This window comes from Phyllobates terribilis, unplaced genomic scaffold, assembly GCF_046119375.1.
Source record: "Phyllobates terribilis strain yellow unplaced genomic scaffold, ASM4611937v1 Scaffold_7__3_contigs__length_470593459, whole genome shotgun sequence".
Lineage (NCBI taxonomy): Eukaryota > Metazoa > Chordata > Amphibia > Anura > Dendrobatidae > Phyllobates > Phyllobates terribilis.
In genome coordinates, this window is record NW_027362767.1 from 291,048,338 (window position 1) to 291,067,681 (window position 19,344).

The 19,344-nt window shown below is 45.7% G+C and overlaps 1 protein-coding gene across 1 annotated transcript in view; it reads right to left on the reverse strand.

The window, feature by feature from the left end:
• Nucleotides 1-19,344, reverse strand: part of TEX11 (testis expressed 11) — a 321,481-nt gene that overhangs the window by 40,611 nt on the left and 261,526 nt on the right. Inside the window, exons 21-22 of the mRNA XM_073642366.1 lie at nucleotides 7,759-7,829; nucleotides 7,574-7,690 (exon numbers count right to left, since the gene is read on the reverse strand). Of these exons, the coding sequence (XP_073498467.1) occupies nucleotides 7,574-7,690; nucleotides 7,759-7,829 (188 nt within the window). The remainder of the gene's footprint in view (nucleotides 1-7,573; nucleotides 7,691-7,758; nucleotides 7,830-19,344) is intronic.

Consider the following 19,344-nt stretch of genomic DNA (forward strand, 5'->3'; position numbering starts at 1 on the left):
GATTGATCATGCGATAGGTCATGTAACACACAGGTGCTCTGGTGCACATATGTAGATGAAAAATGACAGAGAGAGATAGTGGCGTACATAGCGCATTGCATAATTTTTTCCCTTATGTACAGCACTATACATAACACAGCACTATACATAATAGAGCAGTGGTGATAGACAGTGACTGTTGTGGAGGCTGAACGAATAGGCTGAAATTAATTTTGCTCAATATTAATTATAATGATTTTTTTATATTAATTGTATGACTTAATATTGAGCACAATTAAGTATGTTGACATCCCCCTATATACAGTATGATCCCCCTCAATCAACAACCAAAGCGATCAACCGGGGCCCTTATTCTTGTAAACCATAACAAAAAAATACCATAAAGAATTATTTCATTAATTAGTTAATTTAAAACCCCAATAGATAAAGACAGAAATGCACACACATTTGCACAGAAAAACAGTGATTTAAAAAAAAGAGCAGAAATGAGGGGAGATAAGGACTAGTTTTGCCCTTCATAATTCCCTTCCTGACAGCGGAGGTTGGCACCCCAGGTTCGGTATGGCGCCCCCGCACCACGTCGACCTTCCCTATGTAGCCCGACCACTACTGTACCTGACCAGGCATCCTCTACAGGTGAGCAGATAATATGTAATGAACATTATATATACAGTACAGACCAAAAGTTTGGACACACCTTCTCAATTTTTCTGTATTTTCTTGACTATGAAAATTGTACATTCACACTGAAGGCATCAAAACTATGAATTAACACATGTGGAATTATATACTTAACAAAAAAGTGTGAAACAACTGAAAATATGTCTTATATTCTAGGTTCTTCAAAGCAGCCACCTTTTGCTTTGATGACTGCTTTGCACACTCTTGGCACTCTCTTGATGAGCTTCAAGAGGTAGTCACTGGAAATGGTCTTCCAACAATCTTGAAGGAGTTCCCAGAGATGCTTAGCACTTGTTGGCTCTTTTGCCTTCACTCTGCGGTCCAGCTCACCCCAAATCATCTTGATTGGGTTTAGGTCTGGTGACTGTGGAGGCCAGGTCATCTGGCGTAGCACCCCATCACTCTCCTGGAGGTGTGTTTTGGGTCATTGTCCTGTTGAAAAATAAATGATGGTCCAACTAAACGCAAACCGGAAGGAATAGCATGCCGCTGCAAGATGCTGTGGTAGCCATGCTGGTTCAGTATGCCTTCAATTTTGAATAAATGCCCAACAGTGTCACCAGCAAAGCAACCCCACACCATCAAACCTCCTCCTCCATGCTTCACGGTGGGAACCAGGCATGTAGAGTCCATCCGTCCACCTTTTCTGCGTCGCACAAAGACATGATGGTTGGAACCAAAGATCTCAAATTTGGACTCATCAGACCAAAGCACAGATTTCCTCTGGTCTAATGTCCATTCTTGTGTTCTTTAGCCCAAACAAGTCTCTTCTGCTTGTTGCCTATCCTTAGTAGTGGTTTCCTAGCAGCTATTTTACCATGAAGGCCAGCTGCACAAAGTCTCCTCTTAACAGTTATTGAAGAGATGTGTCTGCTGCTAGAACTCTGTGTGGCATTGACCTGGTCTCTAATCTGAGCTGCTGTTAACCTGCGATTTCTGAGGCTGGTGACTCGGATAAACTTATCCTCAGAAGCAGAGGTGACTCTTGGTCTTCCTTTCCAGGGGCGGTCCTCGTGTGAGCCAGTTTCTTTGTTTTTGCAACTGCACTTGGGGACACTTTCAAAGTTTTCCCAATTTTTCGGACTGACTGACCTTCATTTCTTAAAGTAATGATGGCCACTCGTTTTTCTTTACTTTGCTGCTTTTTTCTTGCCATAATACAAATTCTAACAGTCTATTCAGTAGGACTATCAGCTGTGTATCCACCAGACTGCTGCACAACACAACTGATGGTCCCAACCCCATTTATAAGCCAAGAAATCCCACTTATTAAACCTGACAGGGCACACCTGTGAAGTGAAAACCATTTCCGGTGACTACCTCTTGAAGCTCATCAAGAGAATGCCAAGAGTGTGCAAAGCAGTCATCAAAGCAAAAGGTGGCTACTTTGAAGAACCTAGAATATAAGACATATTTACAGTTGTTTCACACTTTTTTTGTTAAGTATATAATTCCACATGTGTTAATTCATAGTTTTGATGCCTTCAGTGTGACTGTACAATTTTCATAGTCATGAAAATACAGAAAAATCTTTAAATGAGAAGGTGTGTCAAAACTTTTGGTCTGTACTGTATATATAAATAGTACAGTATATCTCATCAGTATTTTTCAACAATCTGACCAGAAAAAAAAACTAACAAAATTCAAGAAGAAACATATGAGTCCTTGTCAAACCCTTCAGATCATAAATGGCCGGTCATGTAGCAGTGCAAATAACTCTACAAATCTGACGTGACACCACTTGCTCTCACTGAGCGCAGCTATGGGGGCACTCGCTGCAGCTCTTATTTTTACAGATTGACACTGCAGGAGCAGACACTACTACTCTCATCATTGTCCCTGCTGGTGCTGATCGCAGCACCGGCATGGAACCTTGATCAAGGCAGTGTTCAGCACCCGGCGCTTAGGAACAGCGGTAACTGTACTGCTGATTCCCAAGCACCTGTCCATGTCACACGGATGTCATTATTGACTTGAATGGGTCCATGTGATCCGTGCTGCCGGCCAAAAACAGACATGTCAGCGTGTGGATCACACGGTCTGTGGAAACACACTGACATTGTGCGCAGACCCATAGATTTGAATGGGTCTGCATGTGTCAGTGTCTATGGTACGTGTGGAAACTGTCACCGCACGTACTGGACACACTGATGTCTGAAATAGGCCTAAAATGGGGTTGTTTGAGTAGTGGAAAACCCCTTTAAGGAGTTAACAGCAGCTGGCGGAGCTCAGTTCCACCCACGACTGCGAGAGACAGATCCTGGTTGTAACTGCGCCCCGACACTGACAGCTGCTCAGCATTAGGGCTCTTTCACATGTCCGGATATTACCGGTATTGGAAAAAACAGTACTGGAGATATCCGAGTCACTGTGTACCTTTGTGGAATACGTGTGGCAACCGTGTGCTGCCTGTGTGCCACATCAGGATCACACGTACTGTTGCCTGGGAATTAGCGGTACAATTAGTGCTGTTCCCAAGCACGGGGTGCTGGAGGCATCACTCATTATTGTCCCCTACTTGTGCTGCAATCAGCACAAGCAGAGGACAATATTGAGAGTTGTATTGTGCCGTCGCTGTGTCCAGCAAGTGTTAAAATAAGAATAAAATAAAAATATCCTTATACTCACTTGTCTCACGCTGTAATCCATCTGACCGACAGGCGACCGTATACGACGAGGAACAGAGCAGAATGACTTGCTGCAGCGAGCGGACCCCTGACCTGCGCTATCACTCAGTGAGCTCAGGGCAGGTCAGAGTCCCGCTCGCTGCAGCGAGTCATTCTGCTCTGCTCCTTGATGTGTGCGGTCGCCTGCCGGTCAGATGGATTACAGCGTTGGACACTGGATTTTTCCAACTTCAGATAGGCGAGTATAAGGATTTTTTTTATTTTATTCTTACTTTTACACTTGCTGGACACAGCGGGGGCTAGATACAACTGTCAACATTATCCCCTGCTCATGCTGATCGCAGCGCCAGCAGGGAACCATGATGACGGCAGTGTTCAGCACCCGGCGCTTGGGAACAGCGTTAACTTTACACTGATTCCCAGGCACCGGTACGTGTCACATGGATGTCATCAGTGTGGGATGTTTTCTGGCCCATGCGGTGTGCAAAGAACGAACATGTCAGCGTGTTTTGCACACGGACACACGATCTGTGGAAACACACTGACATGTGCACAGACCTATTCTTTTGAATGGGTCTGCGTGTGTCAGTGTCTCCAGTACGTGTGGAATCTGTCCCCACACATACTGGAGATACTGACATGTGAAAGAGCCCTTAAAGCCGGTTTTCAGTTAGTGCAGGGGCGCAGTTACAGTGTACATGTATAGTAATAATGGCTCATGAGTCCCCAGCATCACTTATGTGATCGGCCGGTCATGTGACAACGTTTGCTATTTGGATGTGTTGACTACTCTTTGGGCTTTTCTCAATTCTCTTCTATTGAGAGAAGCCAAATGTATCTAGTCGACATGTGCAAATAGCAAACGTGTGGTCACATGAACGCCCGATCACATAAGTGCTGCTGGGGACTCATGACAGCAGTTGCACCGCACCCTGTCATGATTTACCAGTCTGCAGTCACATAGAGTGACATGCAGACTTTTATCCCAAGCCCAGACAACGCCTTTAATAACTTTATACAAATAATAAGCTGCTCATTATGAAAGAATTAGAGGGATTGTCTAGTCTTCAGATACAAGTCTGCAGTTACTATATGACCGCAGACTTGTGAATCCTCACATTGCACGCACAGCGCACTGTCAGGACTCTCCAGTGCGGGCAGCAGGTCGCCATGTGACCTCAAGTATGTGATATGCAAACACCTGGCCACATTCCACCTACACTGTTTCCGGTCTCTCTCGATACACTTGTATTGAATGAGGCCGCGCAGTTGGAATGTGGACAAACGCATGTAAATCGCATACTCGCCGATACGGGCAATAGTGAATCCTCACAGTGTGCGTAATGTAGGGAGTCACATGTCTGTAGCCACATAGAGTCACGGCAGACTTGTAGATTTAGACTGGACAACCCCTTTAGACACAGTGCAGCTCATGCCATAGTTACTGTATGGAGGCTTGTTATACTATCAGGCAGGGGCTTATTATAAGTTCTAAACTGTAAATATAATATGCCCCTACCTCCCTATCTCCACCCTCCCCAGACAGCAGCTATGACATGAGATTGCACATAATCTCAGTACACAAGGCCCCTAGTGCCCCCCACCACAATACCCCAAATCAGCTCCCCCTATTCCCCTCACATCCACTCCACTCCCACAGTAACATTATGTGTTGCAATTCATTAAAAAAAAAAACTAAATTGGCTCCAGCAGCACTTACATATGAGCCTGATGATGATTAGTCTGGGCCAGGCACAGTCTAGGCACAATCTCTGCTGCAGCAGCTCACTAGGACGCAGGGTCCAGTGTGAACCAATCAGGGCTCTCATGGGCTGGAGCTAACTGCAGCACTGCCAGCCTATATAGAAGATCATAACAAGCCGGCTTGCTCAGCTACTCAGCTCAGGCAGGGGAGCAAGGGAGGTGGAGCGGCTCCTATTCGGCAGACCACAGTCAGCGCGTGAGTCACAGCTTTTGAACAGACGCGCCCTCGCTGTGTATGCTGGGTCCTGCTATGCGTGACGTCATGCGACAGGGCGGGCCCAGCATCACAGCCTGCGGCCGCGGCCCGCTCCGATGATAACACACATGAGATTGCGGATTATAATGGGGGCAATTCATGGGGCCCCCTGGAGCCTAGGGGCCCCCGGAGCCACGGGTCCCGGGTGGTAGCCCAAATTACCCTCATTATAATCCGCCTATGCATGTAATGTACACATCTTGACTGAAAAAAAACAAAAATGTAGAAATTTTGGCAAATTTATTAAAAAAGAAAAACTGAAATATCACATGGTCATAAGTATTCAGACCCTTTGCTCAGTATTGAGTAGAAGCACCCTTTTGAGCTAGTACAGTCATGAGTCTTCTTGGGAATGATGCAACAAGTTTTTCACACCTGGATTTGGGGATTCTCTGCCATTCTTCCTTGCAGATCCTCTCCAGTTCCGTCAGGTTGGATGGTGAACGTTGGTGGACAGCCATTTTCAGGTCTCTCCAGAGATGCTCAATTAGGTTTAGGTCAGGGCTCTGGCTGGACCAGTCAAGTATGGTCACAGAGTTGTTCTGAAGCCACTCCTTTGTTATTTTAGCTGTGTGCTTAGGGTCATTGTCTTGTTGGAAGGTGAACCTCCAGCCAAGTCTGAGGTCCAGAGCACTCTGAAAGAGGTTTTCATCCAGGATATCTCTGTACTTGGCAGCATTCATGTTTCCTTCAATTGCAACCAGTCATCCTGTCCCTGCAGCTGAAAAACACCCCCATAGCATGATCCTGCCACCACCATGTTTCACTGTTGGGATTGTATTGGGCAGGTGATGAGCAGTACCTGGTTTTCTCCACACATACCGCTTATAATTATCACCAGAAAGTTCTATCTTCGTCTCATCAGACCAGAGAATCTTATTTCTCATAGTGTAGGAGTCCTTCATGTGTTTTTGAGCAAACTCTATGTGGGCTTTCATATGTCTTGCACTGAGTAGAGGCTTCCGTCGGGCCACTCTGCCATAAAGGCCCGACTGGTGGAGGGCTGCAGTGATAGTTGACTTTGTGGAACTTTCTCCCATCTCTCTACTGCATCTCTAGAGCTCAGCCACAATGATCTTGGGGTTCTTCTTTACCTCTCTCACCAAGGCTCTTCTCCCCGATTGCTCAGTTTGGCTGGACGGCCAGGTCTAGGACGACTTCTGGTGGTCCCAAACTTCTTCCATTTAAGGATTATGGAGGCCACTGTGCTCTTAGGAACCTTGAGTAATGCAGAAATTCTTTTGTAACCTTGGCCAGATCTGTGCCTTGCCACAATTTTGTCTCTGAGCTCCTTGGGCAGTTCCTTTGAGCTCATGATTCTCATTTGGTCTGACATGCACTGTGAGCTGTGAGGTCTTATATAGACAGGTGTGTGCCTTTCCAAATCAAGTCCTATCAGTTTAATTAAAGACAGCTGGACTCCAATGAAGAAGTAGAACCATCTCAAGGAGGATAACAAGGAAATGGACAGCATGTGACTTAAATATGAGTGTCTGAGCAAAGGGTCTGAATACTTATGACCATGTGATATTTCAGTTTTTCTTTTTAAATAAATTTGCAAAAAATTCTACATTTCTGTTTTTTTCAGTCAAGATGGGGTGCAGAGTGTACTTTATTGAGAAAAAAATTAACTTTTTAGAATTTACCAAATGGCTGCAATGAAACAAAGAGTGAAAAATTTAAAGGGGTCTGAATACTTTCCGTACCCACTGTAAATTAAAGATTGTTCTTTCACAATAAAAGAATAAAAAAATTAATTCATTGTACACATTAATTGGAAAAACTGGTGTCCCATGCTGCTGGTGTGGATCCTATGGAAAATAAAATTGAAACAAACACCAAGTAGCAGTAAAGTGGTTTATTTTCTACGTGTTTTGAAGTAATCCAACTTCTTCAGGAAAAGCCTCAAGTTTTTCTAGCTTGTGGTTTCTACTGAAGATGGATTACTCCGAAACGCTCAAGAAATAAACTGCATTACTACTACTTCTTGTTTGTCGGATAAATACCAATAGTGCAAGACACCCGTTTTTCCATTATTAATCTGCCATTACGTTGAATGTTCCAACCAGAGGTACTGTAGCAGCTGAGATTCCATTTATCTATGTCAGTTTAGTGTTGTGTCTCACACAACCCCTACCAGGTGAGCAAAACTGCTTACGTAACCGATATGGTCTCCCGGATAAAACCCTATTGCGCTATCCTGTTCCCTAGCTACACTTCTACATTTTACACTTTACTTTTTTACCTTCTCAGAGTGGCAAGTTGCATTTCTGGCCATTTCAAGGTCCACTGATGCTGCCATTATTAAACATGACTTTTGGGCTACTAGCACTGTCTTGTCACAAGGACAGGGTAAGGAAAGCTGTGAAAGAAAACGTAAGTAATTATATATTCATGATAAACCCATATATCACCCTTTCTTTACCATACCTTGTAAGAAAGAAGAAAGCAGTCTTGCATTATTAGTGGGGAGTCCTCAAAACGTACAGCCAGATTCCAGGCTAATTGCAGCCATAAGATACATTTAATCATAAAAAAATATATAAATATTAGCTGTAAATACATAAGTAACGCATACAAAGCAAAAACAAGCTTAACATTTATATATATATGTAGCACCAGTTGTAAGACACATGACAATGCTGGTGTCTCGTAATACAGAGACATTTTAATACTTAGGCTGAAAGAGGCACTCCCATCTATATTATTTTTAAAAACGTTCAAAAAAAATTGCTCAAAAGGTGTATATAAAAAAAAAAATGGTATCACTAAAAATGTCATCTCATCCTGCAAAGAATGTGGCCAGTCAAATTAATTTTTTTTCTATGTGCAGCCCATGTACCCAGATGAGTTTGAGACACCTCTTTCAGAATGTCCTCGTAGAGTCAGCAGCTGCTTGCAGATCATAAAGCTTAAAGAACATGGAGCTGACTGTCTGCGACAGATGAACTTTCCATAGAGAAGACAGAGATTGTTTATTACCACCCCTGCTTTCCTGATCACTCTATAGACAGTGCCAATCTCCTATGAAGCCCAACCTTCATGGGAGTACAAAGATAACAGCGACAGGGGCCTTCAATAGGCCATTGGCTGCCATGGTATCCCTTTGACACCCTGTAATCGAGTTGTAGAGTGGTGCAATGAAAGCCACATAGATAGCAACCATTTATAGGGAATCTGTCACCATGCTTTTGCTACCCCATCTGAGAGCAGCATGATGTAGTAGCAAATAACTTGTTTCCAGAGATGTGTCACTTACTGGGATGTTTGCTGCAGTTTTGATAAAATAGCTGTTTTTTTCTGGTGCAGATCAACCAGTTCTCTGAATGTTGAGCTCTGTATAAACCCCCCCCCCAACACCACTGAATACACAGCAAGTAGCACAGTAAGTGACACATTATTTAAATCAGGGCTTCTGTGTCTACATTATACTGCTCTCAAATTAGGTGGCAAAAGCCTGGTGATATATTTAAATTTTGCTAACTGATATTGACAGTGGCATCAAATTCATTAAACAGTAGTGATTGGAGCTAATTCTAGCTGTTGGAAGCAGGTGCTGGCTGTACAACACAGCTGGCACCTGGTGCGCATGGAGCAAGCTCAGCTCCTGAGCCTGCTCCATACACCTGAACCTGACTTAAGATGCAATGTTGTAAAGGGGTTAAAACATTTTGAAAATTAAAAAAACAGACACACATTTCATTTTTTTCTTTACATTTCCAACAATATTATGAAAAAATAGTATTATAAAATGGCATCAAAATTAAGCATAAATCATCTGTCTCCACATCCTCTATGTGTAAGGGTGTGACAGGGAATGTCATACGCCTCTCCCCCGAAAGACATCTGTAATAACTGTATTTAAATATATGTTATGAGATGGCTTTATTCTATTGTATGAATATTGTGATATGTGAATCTACATAGAATTCTATAGGCATGGAGAAGACTGGAGAAGACAGTCATTGACACATTCCAGAAGGTCCCAGAGTTCCAATTTTCATTTGGATATCAAGGTCCCAGAGTCTGGAGGAAGAGTGGAGAGGCCACAATCCAAGCTGCTTGAGGTCTAGTGTGAAGTTTCCACAATCAGTGATGGTTTGGGGAGCCATGTCATCTGCTGGTGTAGGTCCACTGTGTTTTATCAACACCAAAGTCAGCGCAGCCGTCTACCAGGAAATTTTAGAGCACTTCATGCTTCCCTCTGCCGAAAAGCTTTTTGGAGATGGAAATTTCATTCTCCAGAAGACTTGGCACCTGTCCACACTGCCAAAAGTACCAATACCTGGCTTACAAACAACAGTATCACTGTGCTTGATAGGCCAACAAACTCACCTGACCTTAACCCCATAGAGAATCTATGGGGTATTATCAAGAGGAAGATGAGAGACACCAGACCCAACAATGCAGACGAGCTGAAGGCTGCTATCAAAGCAACCTGGGCTTCCATAACACCTCAGCAGTGCCACAGGCTGATCGCCTCCCTGCCACGCCGCATTGATGCAGTAATTGATGCAAAAGGAGCCCCGACCAAGTATTGAGTGCATTTACTGAACATACATTTCAGTAGGTCAACATTTCGGATTTTAAAAACATTTTTCAAGCTGTTGTTATGAAGTATTCTACTTTACTGAGATAATTCTTTTTTGTGTTTTCATTGGCTGTAAGCTATAATCATCAATATTAACAGAAATAAACACTTGAAATAGATCACTCTGTTTGTAATGACTCTATATGAGTTTCACTTTTTGTATTGAAGAACTGAAATAAATTAACTTTTTGATGATATTCTAATTTAGTGAGATGCACACACCCATATATATACACATACGCACTGCACATATACAGTACAGACCAAAAGTTTGGACACGTCTTCTCATTTAAAGATTTTTCTGTATTTTCATGACTTTGAAAATTGTACATTCACACTGAAGGCATCAAAACTATGAATTAACACATGTGGAATTATATACTTAACAAAAAAGTGTGAAACAACTGAAAATATGTCTTATATTCTAGGTTCTTCAAAGTAGTCACCTTTTGCTTTGATGACTGCTTTGCACACTCTTGGCATTCTCTTGATGAGCTTCAAGGGGTAGTCACCGGAAATGGTTTTCACTTCACAGATGTGCCCTGTCAGGTTTAATAAGTGGGATTTTTTGCCTTATAAATGGGGTTGGGACCATCAGTTGTGTTGTGCAGAAGTCTGGTGGATACACAGCTGATAGTCCTACTGAATACACTGTTAGAATTTGTATTATGGAGACAAGAAAAAAGCAGTTAAGTAAAGAAAAATGAGTGGCCATCATTACTATAAGAAATGAAGGTCAGTCATTCCGAAAAATTGGGCAAACTTTGAAAGTGTCCCCAAGTGCAGTTGAAAAAACCATCAAGCGCTACAAAGAAACTGGCTCACATGAGGACCGCCCCAGGAAAGGAAGACCAAGAGTCACCTCTGCTTCTGAAGATGTTTATCCGAGTCACCAGCCTCAGAAATCACAGGTTAACAGCAGCTCAGATTAGAGACCAGGTCAATGCCACACAGAGTTCTAGCAGTAGACACATCTCTACAACAACTGTTAAAAGGAGACTTTGTGCAGCAGGCCTTCATGGTAAAATAGCTGCTAGGAAACCACTGCTAAGGACAGGCAACAAGCAGAAGAGACTTGTTTGGGCTAAAGAACACAAGGAATGGACATTAGACCAGTGGAAGTCTGTGCTTTGGTCTGATGAGTCCAAATTTGAGATCTTTGGTTCCAACCATCATGTCTTTGTGCGACGCAGAAAAGGTGAACGGATGGACTCTACATGCCTGGTTCCCACCGTGAACCATGGAGGAGGAGGTGTGATGTTGTGGGGGTGCTTTGCTGGTGACACTGTTTGGAATTTATTCAAAATTGAAGGCATACTGAACCAGCATGGCTACCACAGCATCTTGCAGCGGCATGCTATTCCACCCGGTTTGCGTCTAGTTGGACCATCATTTATTTTTCAACAGGACAATGACCCCAAACACACCTCCAGGCTGTGTAAGGGCTATTTGACCAAGAGGAAGAGTGATGGGGTGCTATGCCAGATGACCTGGCCTCCACAGTCACCAGACCTGAACCCAATCGAGATGGTTTGGGGTGAGCTGGACCCCAGAGTGAAGGCAAAAGGGCCAACAAGTGCTAAGCATCTCTGGGAACTCCTTCAAGATTGTTTCCGGTGACTACCTCTTGAAGCTCATCAAGAGAATGCCAAGAGTGTGCAAAGCAGTCATCAAAGCAAAACGTGGCTACTTTGAAGAACCTAGAATATAAGACATATTTTCAGTTGTTTCACACTTTTTTGTTAAGTATATAATTCCACATGTGTTAATTCATAGTTTTGATGCCTTCAGTGTGAATGTACAATTTTCATAGTTATGAAAATGCAGAAAAATCTTTAAATGAGAAGGTGTGTCCAAACTTTTGGTCTGTACTGTATGTGTGTGTGTATATATGTGTAGTGTGTGTACATATATGTGTGTGTGTATACACACACATATACATACATACATACATACAGTACAGACCAAAAGTTTGGACACACCTCATTTAATTTTCTTTCTGTATTTTCATGACTATGAAAATTGTACATTCACACTGAAGGCATCAAAACTATGAATAAGGCTATGTGCCCACGATGCAGAAATGAAGCAGAAAATTTCTGCGGCATTTCTGCATCTCCCTGGCAGAAAAAACGCATGCAGATTGTGCATGCGTTTTTCCTGCAGAATACATGCGGAATACATGCGGATTCACATGCGGATTGTGCATGCGTTTTTCCTGCAGAATACATGCGGATTCACATGCGTATCCACATGCGTTAACGCATGTGTTTCCGTATGCGGACTGACAAGCACTTTCCAGGTGATAGCATCACTTGGAAAGTGCTTGACAGCTAGGTCACACTATATAAATCCATGCAAAAGGCATGGATTTATATAGTGTGACCGTAAAAATAAAAAAATAAAGCTATACTTACCCCCGATCCCCCGCCGCGTGTGCTGTCGCGCTCGTCCTGGCTTCTTCCGGGTTGCCGGCACTTCGCGAGACAGCCTGCGGTCACATGACCGCGACGTCATCTCAGGTCCTGGAAGGAGAAGCGCTGCAGGGGCCGCCGGACAGGTGAATATAAACTTTTTTATTATTTTATTCTTTTTTTCACAGGTACAATGGTTCCCAGGTCTGGATGAGAGTCTCCTCTCCTCCAGACCTGGGTACCATCCGCACATTGAATCGCATATAATCCGCGTGTACAAATGTACAGACACGGATTATGTGCGTCTCAATACAAGTCAATGGAGGCCATTTCGCTGCGCTTCCGTAAAATTAATGAACATGCTGCGGATTTATGAGCGCTGCAGAAAAATCCGCAGCATGTGCATTGACATTGCGGAATGCCATTGGGGACCATGGGGTGCGGATTACCATGCGTTTTTGATGCGTTTCCGCTGTGGAAATCCGCAACGGAAATGCATGAAAAACGCATCGTGGGCACGCAGCCTTAACACATATGGAATTATATACTTAACAAAAAAGTGTGAAACAACTGAAAATATGTCTTATATTCTAGGTTCTTCAAAGTAGCCACCTTTTGCTTTGATGACTGCTTTGCACACTCTTGGCATTCTCTTGATGAGCTTCAAGAGGTAGTCACCGGAAATGGTTTTCACTTCACAGGTGTGCCCTGTCAGGTTTAATAAGAGGGATTTCTTGGCTTATAAATGGGGTTGGGACCATCAGTTGTGTTGTGCAGAAGTCTGGTGGATACACAGCTGATAGTCCTACTGAATAGACTGTTAGAATTAGTATTATGGCAAGAAAAAAGCAGCTAAGTAAAGAAAAACGAGTGGCCATCATTACTTTAAGAAATTAAGGTCAGTCAGTCCGAAAAATTGGGAAAACTTTGAAAGTGTCCCCAAGTGCAGTTGCAAAAACCATCAAGCGCTACATAGAAACTGGCTCACATGAGGACCGCCCCAGGAAAGGAAGACCAAGAGTCACCTCTGCTTCTGAGGATAAGTTTATCTGAGTCACCAGCCTCAGAAATCGCAGGTTAACAGCAGCTCAGATTAGAGACCAGGTCAATGCCACACAGAGTTCTAGCAGCAGACACATCTCTTCAACAACTGTTAAGAGGAGACTTTGTGCAGCAGGCCTTCATGGTAAAATAGCTGCTTTGAAACCACTGGTAAGGACAGGCAACAAGCAGAAGAGACTTGTTTGGGCTAAAGAACACAAGGAATGGACATTAGACCAGTGGAAATCTGTGCTTTGGTCTGATGAGTCCAAATTTGAGATCTTTGGTTCCAAACACCGTGTCTCTGTGCGATGCAGAAAAGGTGAATGGATGGACTGTATGTTAAATATTAATTATGAATATTCATTTTATTCTTAATTCAGAATTCTGTAAGATTGCATCAGCCTCATGCTAAGGGTGTCTAGATGACATGCGCTATTTGTGCGTGTATTTTTAGTTCACTACCATATACAAAATAGCAGGGCCTATAAAAGCCCATGTTAGAGACAGGGGGGGGGTCTTGCCATTCCACAGGACACAGGACGAGAGTCTGTGTGTAAACCAGCAGCTGATGTGGGCCCAGGAAACACGTTCTTTACCCGGACACATGGTGTCATCCGGACACACGTGCTGGACACAGATGGACGCAATCTACCAGGATCCCAGGGAAAGATGGGTGAATCTCAACAATTAAGCTAATTATGGACAAATGGACAATTACATTGTAACTAATTATTGTATGTACCTTCTGCAATAATTATTTTTAATAGACAACCCGAGAATAAATAGATACATTTTTTTATAAGAATATCTTGATATTGATACCTTGAGAAGTCCTCGATAGAGAAAAAATACAGAAAGAAGTATTTATTTAACACTGTACATGCCTGGTTCCCACCGTGAAGCATGGAGGAGGAGGTGTGATGGTGGGGGTGCTTTGCTGGTGACACTGTTGGGGATTTATTCAAAATTGAAGGCATACTGAACCAGCATGGCTACCACAGCATCTTGCAGCGGCATGCTATTCCATCCGGTTTGTGTTTAGTTGGACCAGCATTTATTTTTCAACAGGACAATGACCCCAAACACACCTCCAGGCTGTGTAAGGGCTATTTGACCAAGAAGGAGAGTGATGGGGTGCTGCGCCAGATGACCTGCCTCCACAGTCACCAGACCTGAACCCAATCGAGATGGTTTGGGGTGAGCTGGACCACAGAGTGAAGGCAAAAGGGCCAACAAGTGCTAAGCATCTCTGGGAACTCCTTCAAGATTGTTGTAAGACCATTTCCGGTGACTACCTCTTGAAGCTCATCAAGAGAATGCCAAGAGTGTGCAAAACAGTCATCAAAGCAAAAGGTGGCTACTTTGAAGACCCTAGAATATAAGACATATTTTCAGTTGTTTCACACTTTTTTGTTAAGTATATAAATCCACATGTGTTAATTCAGTTTTGTTGCCTTCAGTGTGAATGTACAATTTTCATAGTCATGAAAATACAGAAAAATCTTTAAATGAGGTGTGTCCAAACTTTTGGTCTGTACTGTATATATATATACACACACACTGCACATATATACACACACACTGCACATATACACACATACATATATACACACACATATATATATACACACACACACTGCACATATATACACACACTGCATATGTAGTATATAAACAAATACACTGCATACATGTTTACATACAGTTCTCAATTGCACCATACACTCATGCGTGCACTTTACACATATAAGCAGACATTTCACACATGTATACACACAATTACACATACACTGACCATATGAAGTAAATAAAACCCCTCTTTTCTGGCATGTATCTTCTTTCAGCTTTCTCCTCTCAGTGTGTTTGTGGTGACAGTGTGGAGGGGCACAATCACTACTCCTCAGGCTGCAGGATCTAAACTTCAGTGCTGGATAGTGTGAGCAAGGAAAACAAGGAGGGCTTTTCCACCAGAAAGGGAGGTGAAGGAGGAAACACAAGAGCAGCCTCCAGCTCACTGCCTGGTGAGTTATAGAGCACATGTCCAGAGCTGCAGGCTGAACTGAACACATCCAGCTCAGTCACAGAGCCTGGGCTCAGACCGTCAGACTGCCATTCACTTTCCTTCTTGCACTGCTTCATGGGAGAGTGACGAAGGGGAATTCCCCTGTCTGGAGGAGACTTCAGCTGAAGTCGGCTCAGTTGAGTCGAGGCTCGTGCCAATGTGGCGCCCCTGAGGGTTCAGTCGCCACAGGGGTACTGCACCTCAGACCGAGGTGTGGTATCTCCTCTCCGAGGTAAGGAAGAGGCACCTCTCAGGACCCCATCACTTCACCCAACACTACACCTATCCCACCTGAGGGGGCTTATATGCACCAGGGTGCTGCCCCAGCCAGGATAAGAGGAGATGGGGGGAATCAAAAGATAGGGGGAACCATGTAGTGGGTGAGGGTGGAGGACGCACTTTAGGTTACACCACAAAATTCATATTTAATAAACGGCCATCTTGGGCTTATGGTCTTTGATTGTGATCTTCATCACTGAACGTGGCTTTCTGTGTGAACCTGCAGCTTATTGAGGATACACGGTCCTCGTGCTCTGGCCTTGAGGCGAGGAGCGGGATAGAGTTAACGGCTGTCTCTACCCGGTCAAGGTCCCTACCCAAGAAGGCCTGGAGGGGAGCAGAGGAGGCAAGCTCCACAGGCAAAAGGATCCCAGGGGGATGCAGACGGAGCGGTATACGCCACCTGTCCTCACTATTCTGGCCTAGCCAGAGGGACTCCTGCTGCAAAAGGGGTACCGGCCCCCGATATCTGACTCTGTCACTTCAAGTCTTAGTCAGAAAAGCCCAGGGGCTCAGTGGATCCCACCGGGTAACGGACAAAGCGGAGTCGCCACCCGTACCCTTGTTCTGTGCATAGTCCAGAGGGAGACCCGGCCTTGGTACACGTACCACACACGGACAGGAGAGGACCTAGTGGGAAAGTCTAGGAACACTCTGGTGCGGGGGTCCTAATTCATGCACCCGAACTACCCGGAGTGTGCTGAACCCCTGGTGGCCGCAGCGCGCAGTGAGGAGTGAGGAGAAGCCTTGCTGCTGACACCTAACATCGTGAATAAAGCTTGGAAGACTGCATCTATTGCCTCCGATTCCTTATTGCAACGCGGCACCGCACTACACCGCACCACATCTTCTACTACTACTCCCTTGATCCGTCTTCTCTGCCCTGGGGCCCTGTTCCGCCTGTGGGGAGTAGTACCATCTTCTGCTGCCACTACATCCCGCCTCAGAGGACTGAACGCAGCGCTGGTGGAGGATCACCAGAAACCACAGGTGGCGTAGTCATTACATCCACTCGATTAACACCAAACCTTGAAAGCCCATTAAACCTTTTATGCGACGGCCCTGGGCACGGAACGGGTCCAGGCCACGACTGCAACCCCTAACATCTGACCCGGCTCCGAGTACCCCCATCTCCCAGGGTAGGGCTGTGAGCGTCACAAATTTGGTGTAGTCGGCAGGATTGCGTGCCATAAGCAACGGAAGAAATTGTCCCCATTGCTACCGGGTACTGTGAGCCTTTACCAAAAGACTGTCGTTTCACATTCCATGTGGCGTCCGCCTAAGAAGAACAGATGCCATTATGTGCAGAAGGGACAGCGTCTCAGCACCTCCCATCGTGGGCCAAGCTTCCCCATGGCGCCAAAAGTGGAGAGCGCCGCATTCAGCAGAGACAGTCCGCGCAGGGATGTCCGTCAAAATAGATGGGACGTCCCTGGGAGTGCCTGTCAGCCAGCCACCCTGGAGCCACCCCGAAAAGAGGAGGAGACGAAAGAAAAAACAAGGTGGGGCCGCAAAAATCCTACACACTCCGCACCCTGCAGCAGCGATGGACGCCGCCGAGGAGAGTTCCGCCGAGTCCTCCAGAGCTGTTCCACGAGCTGCCACCTTCTTCAGAGTGAAGGGAATATGCCTAACCCCGGAGGAGGTCGAGTTCCTCCGAGGAGAGACCCCGGACTTGACCCGGAGGGTTGAGGAGGCCCAGAGATTGGTCGCCGCGGAGTGGAGGGAGTCGGTGCTGCAAAGGATGCAGGCCCGCCGCCAAAGCTCTTCATGTTGGTCCGTGGAGGCCGCAGCCCAGGCGGAGGAAACCCAGGAGGCCGTGCGTGACCCAGGAGCGGGTAAGACGGAAATCCCCAGCCCGCGCACGGGATGCACTGTATCCCTCATAAGTGTCCTGCCAGCACCCCCGTCCCCGGCCGCCATCATATGGGAGCAGCTATCAGCTCTGGAGGCTGAGGCCCAAGCCACCGCCGTCACCGGAGACCTGCTGTGCCTCCCGACTCCTGTCCCAGGGAGTCCTGAGTTTTACAGGGAATCCACCTGCCCCAACCCGGACTGGTCCGTGCTTACAGAGGACCTGCAGCAACCTCTGATGACCCCGCTTCCTGTGCCCCCGGTTGCCTGCCCGGCAGTGGAGGAGATGGCCTGGGGGGGGACCTGATGGGCTTCCCCCAGGAGACCCGGACTGATGCGCGGAGGAAGGAGTTCTGTAAAAAGCAGCTCCTCCAATACGACAAAGAGCGATGGGAGAGGAGGATCTGCTGCGAGCGCCTGGAGGTCCGCTCCAAAGCCACGAAGTCCAAGGCCCGCCAGGCAGAGGCCACCCATCCGAGCCCTAGGGAGGAAGGGCTGATAGTCCGTTTTCACCAGGAGGCAGGATGGGGCTTCATACGGAGTCCCCAGTTTGAGCAGGACGTCTTCATCAGCCGGCGGGACGTTGAGCCACAACTAAAAGAGGGACACCCTGGTCGGAACCTCTACCAGGGCGATTTAGTATCGTACACTCGCCATCATGGAGTGCGTGGCTGGTACGCCCTGGACGTCCACAAGGTATTCAGCGGTGAAGCCCCCACGCGCCTGCCAGTAGAGGACCCGTCGGGCTCCATAGGGAGAAACGAGCCTTTTCCCCGGTGGAGATATCTGGAGAAAGCGGCCCCGGAGGTTGCACATCCCTGTTGTTTAATTGCCGTTTAATGTTCATTATGTTATTTTTCCTCCCGGTTTAAAGAGACATTTGTCCCTGTGGACACTGGCAGTAGACAGACTTCTATTGTATATAGTTTATGCATCTATTTAGGTGCTCCCTATTGGTTTTATATAAAACCGCTATACCACTACCTCAGACCTCAGAAGCAAAACCTGTCTGGAATGGCTCTCCTGGAGGTCCAACTCTGGATCTTCATGCCCTGCAGCCACCCCAGGGCCCACGTTGAGGGTTTGAGACAGGTTCCTCATTCTACTGAACTGACTCCTTTTCTACTTTTCTATAATCTGTCTATATGCATAATGTCTCTGTGATATTTTATACCTTTGTACTATTTAAAGTTTGCAACGTTCAAGAAAAAGTGCCTCCCATAATGGGAAGATTGTTATGTTGTTACAAAAGCATATAAAAGTCTGTACCATGTTTTGCTCTATTCCAGCCCGCGGACGTGCTGTGTTTCACCAGGGGGGAATGTGGCGCCCCTGAGGGTTCAGTCGCCACAGGGGTACTACACCTCAGACCGAGGTGTGGTATCTCCTCTCCGAGGTAAGGAAGAGGCACCTCTCAGGACCCCATCACTTCACCCAACACTACACCTATCCCACCTGAGGGGGGCTTATATGCACCAGGGTGCTGCCCCAGCCGGGATAAGAGGAGATGGGGGGAACCAAAAGATAGGGGGAACCATGTAGTGGGTGAGGGTGGAGGACGCACTTTAGGTTACACCACAAAATTCATATTTAATAAACGGCCATCTTGGGCTTATGGTCTTTGATTGTGATCTTCATCACTGAACGTGGCTTTCTGTGTGAACCTGCTGCTGATTGAGGATACAAGGTCCTCGTGCTCTGGCCTTGAGGCGAGGAGCGGGCTAGAGTTAACGGCTGTCTCTACCCGGTCAAGGTCCCTACCCAAGAAGGCC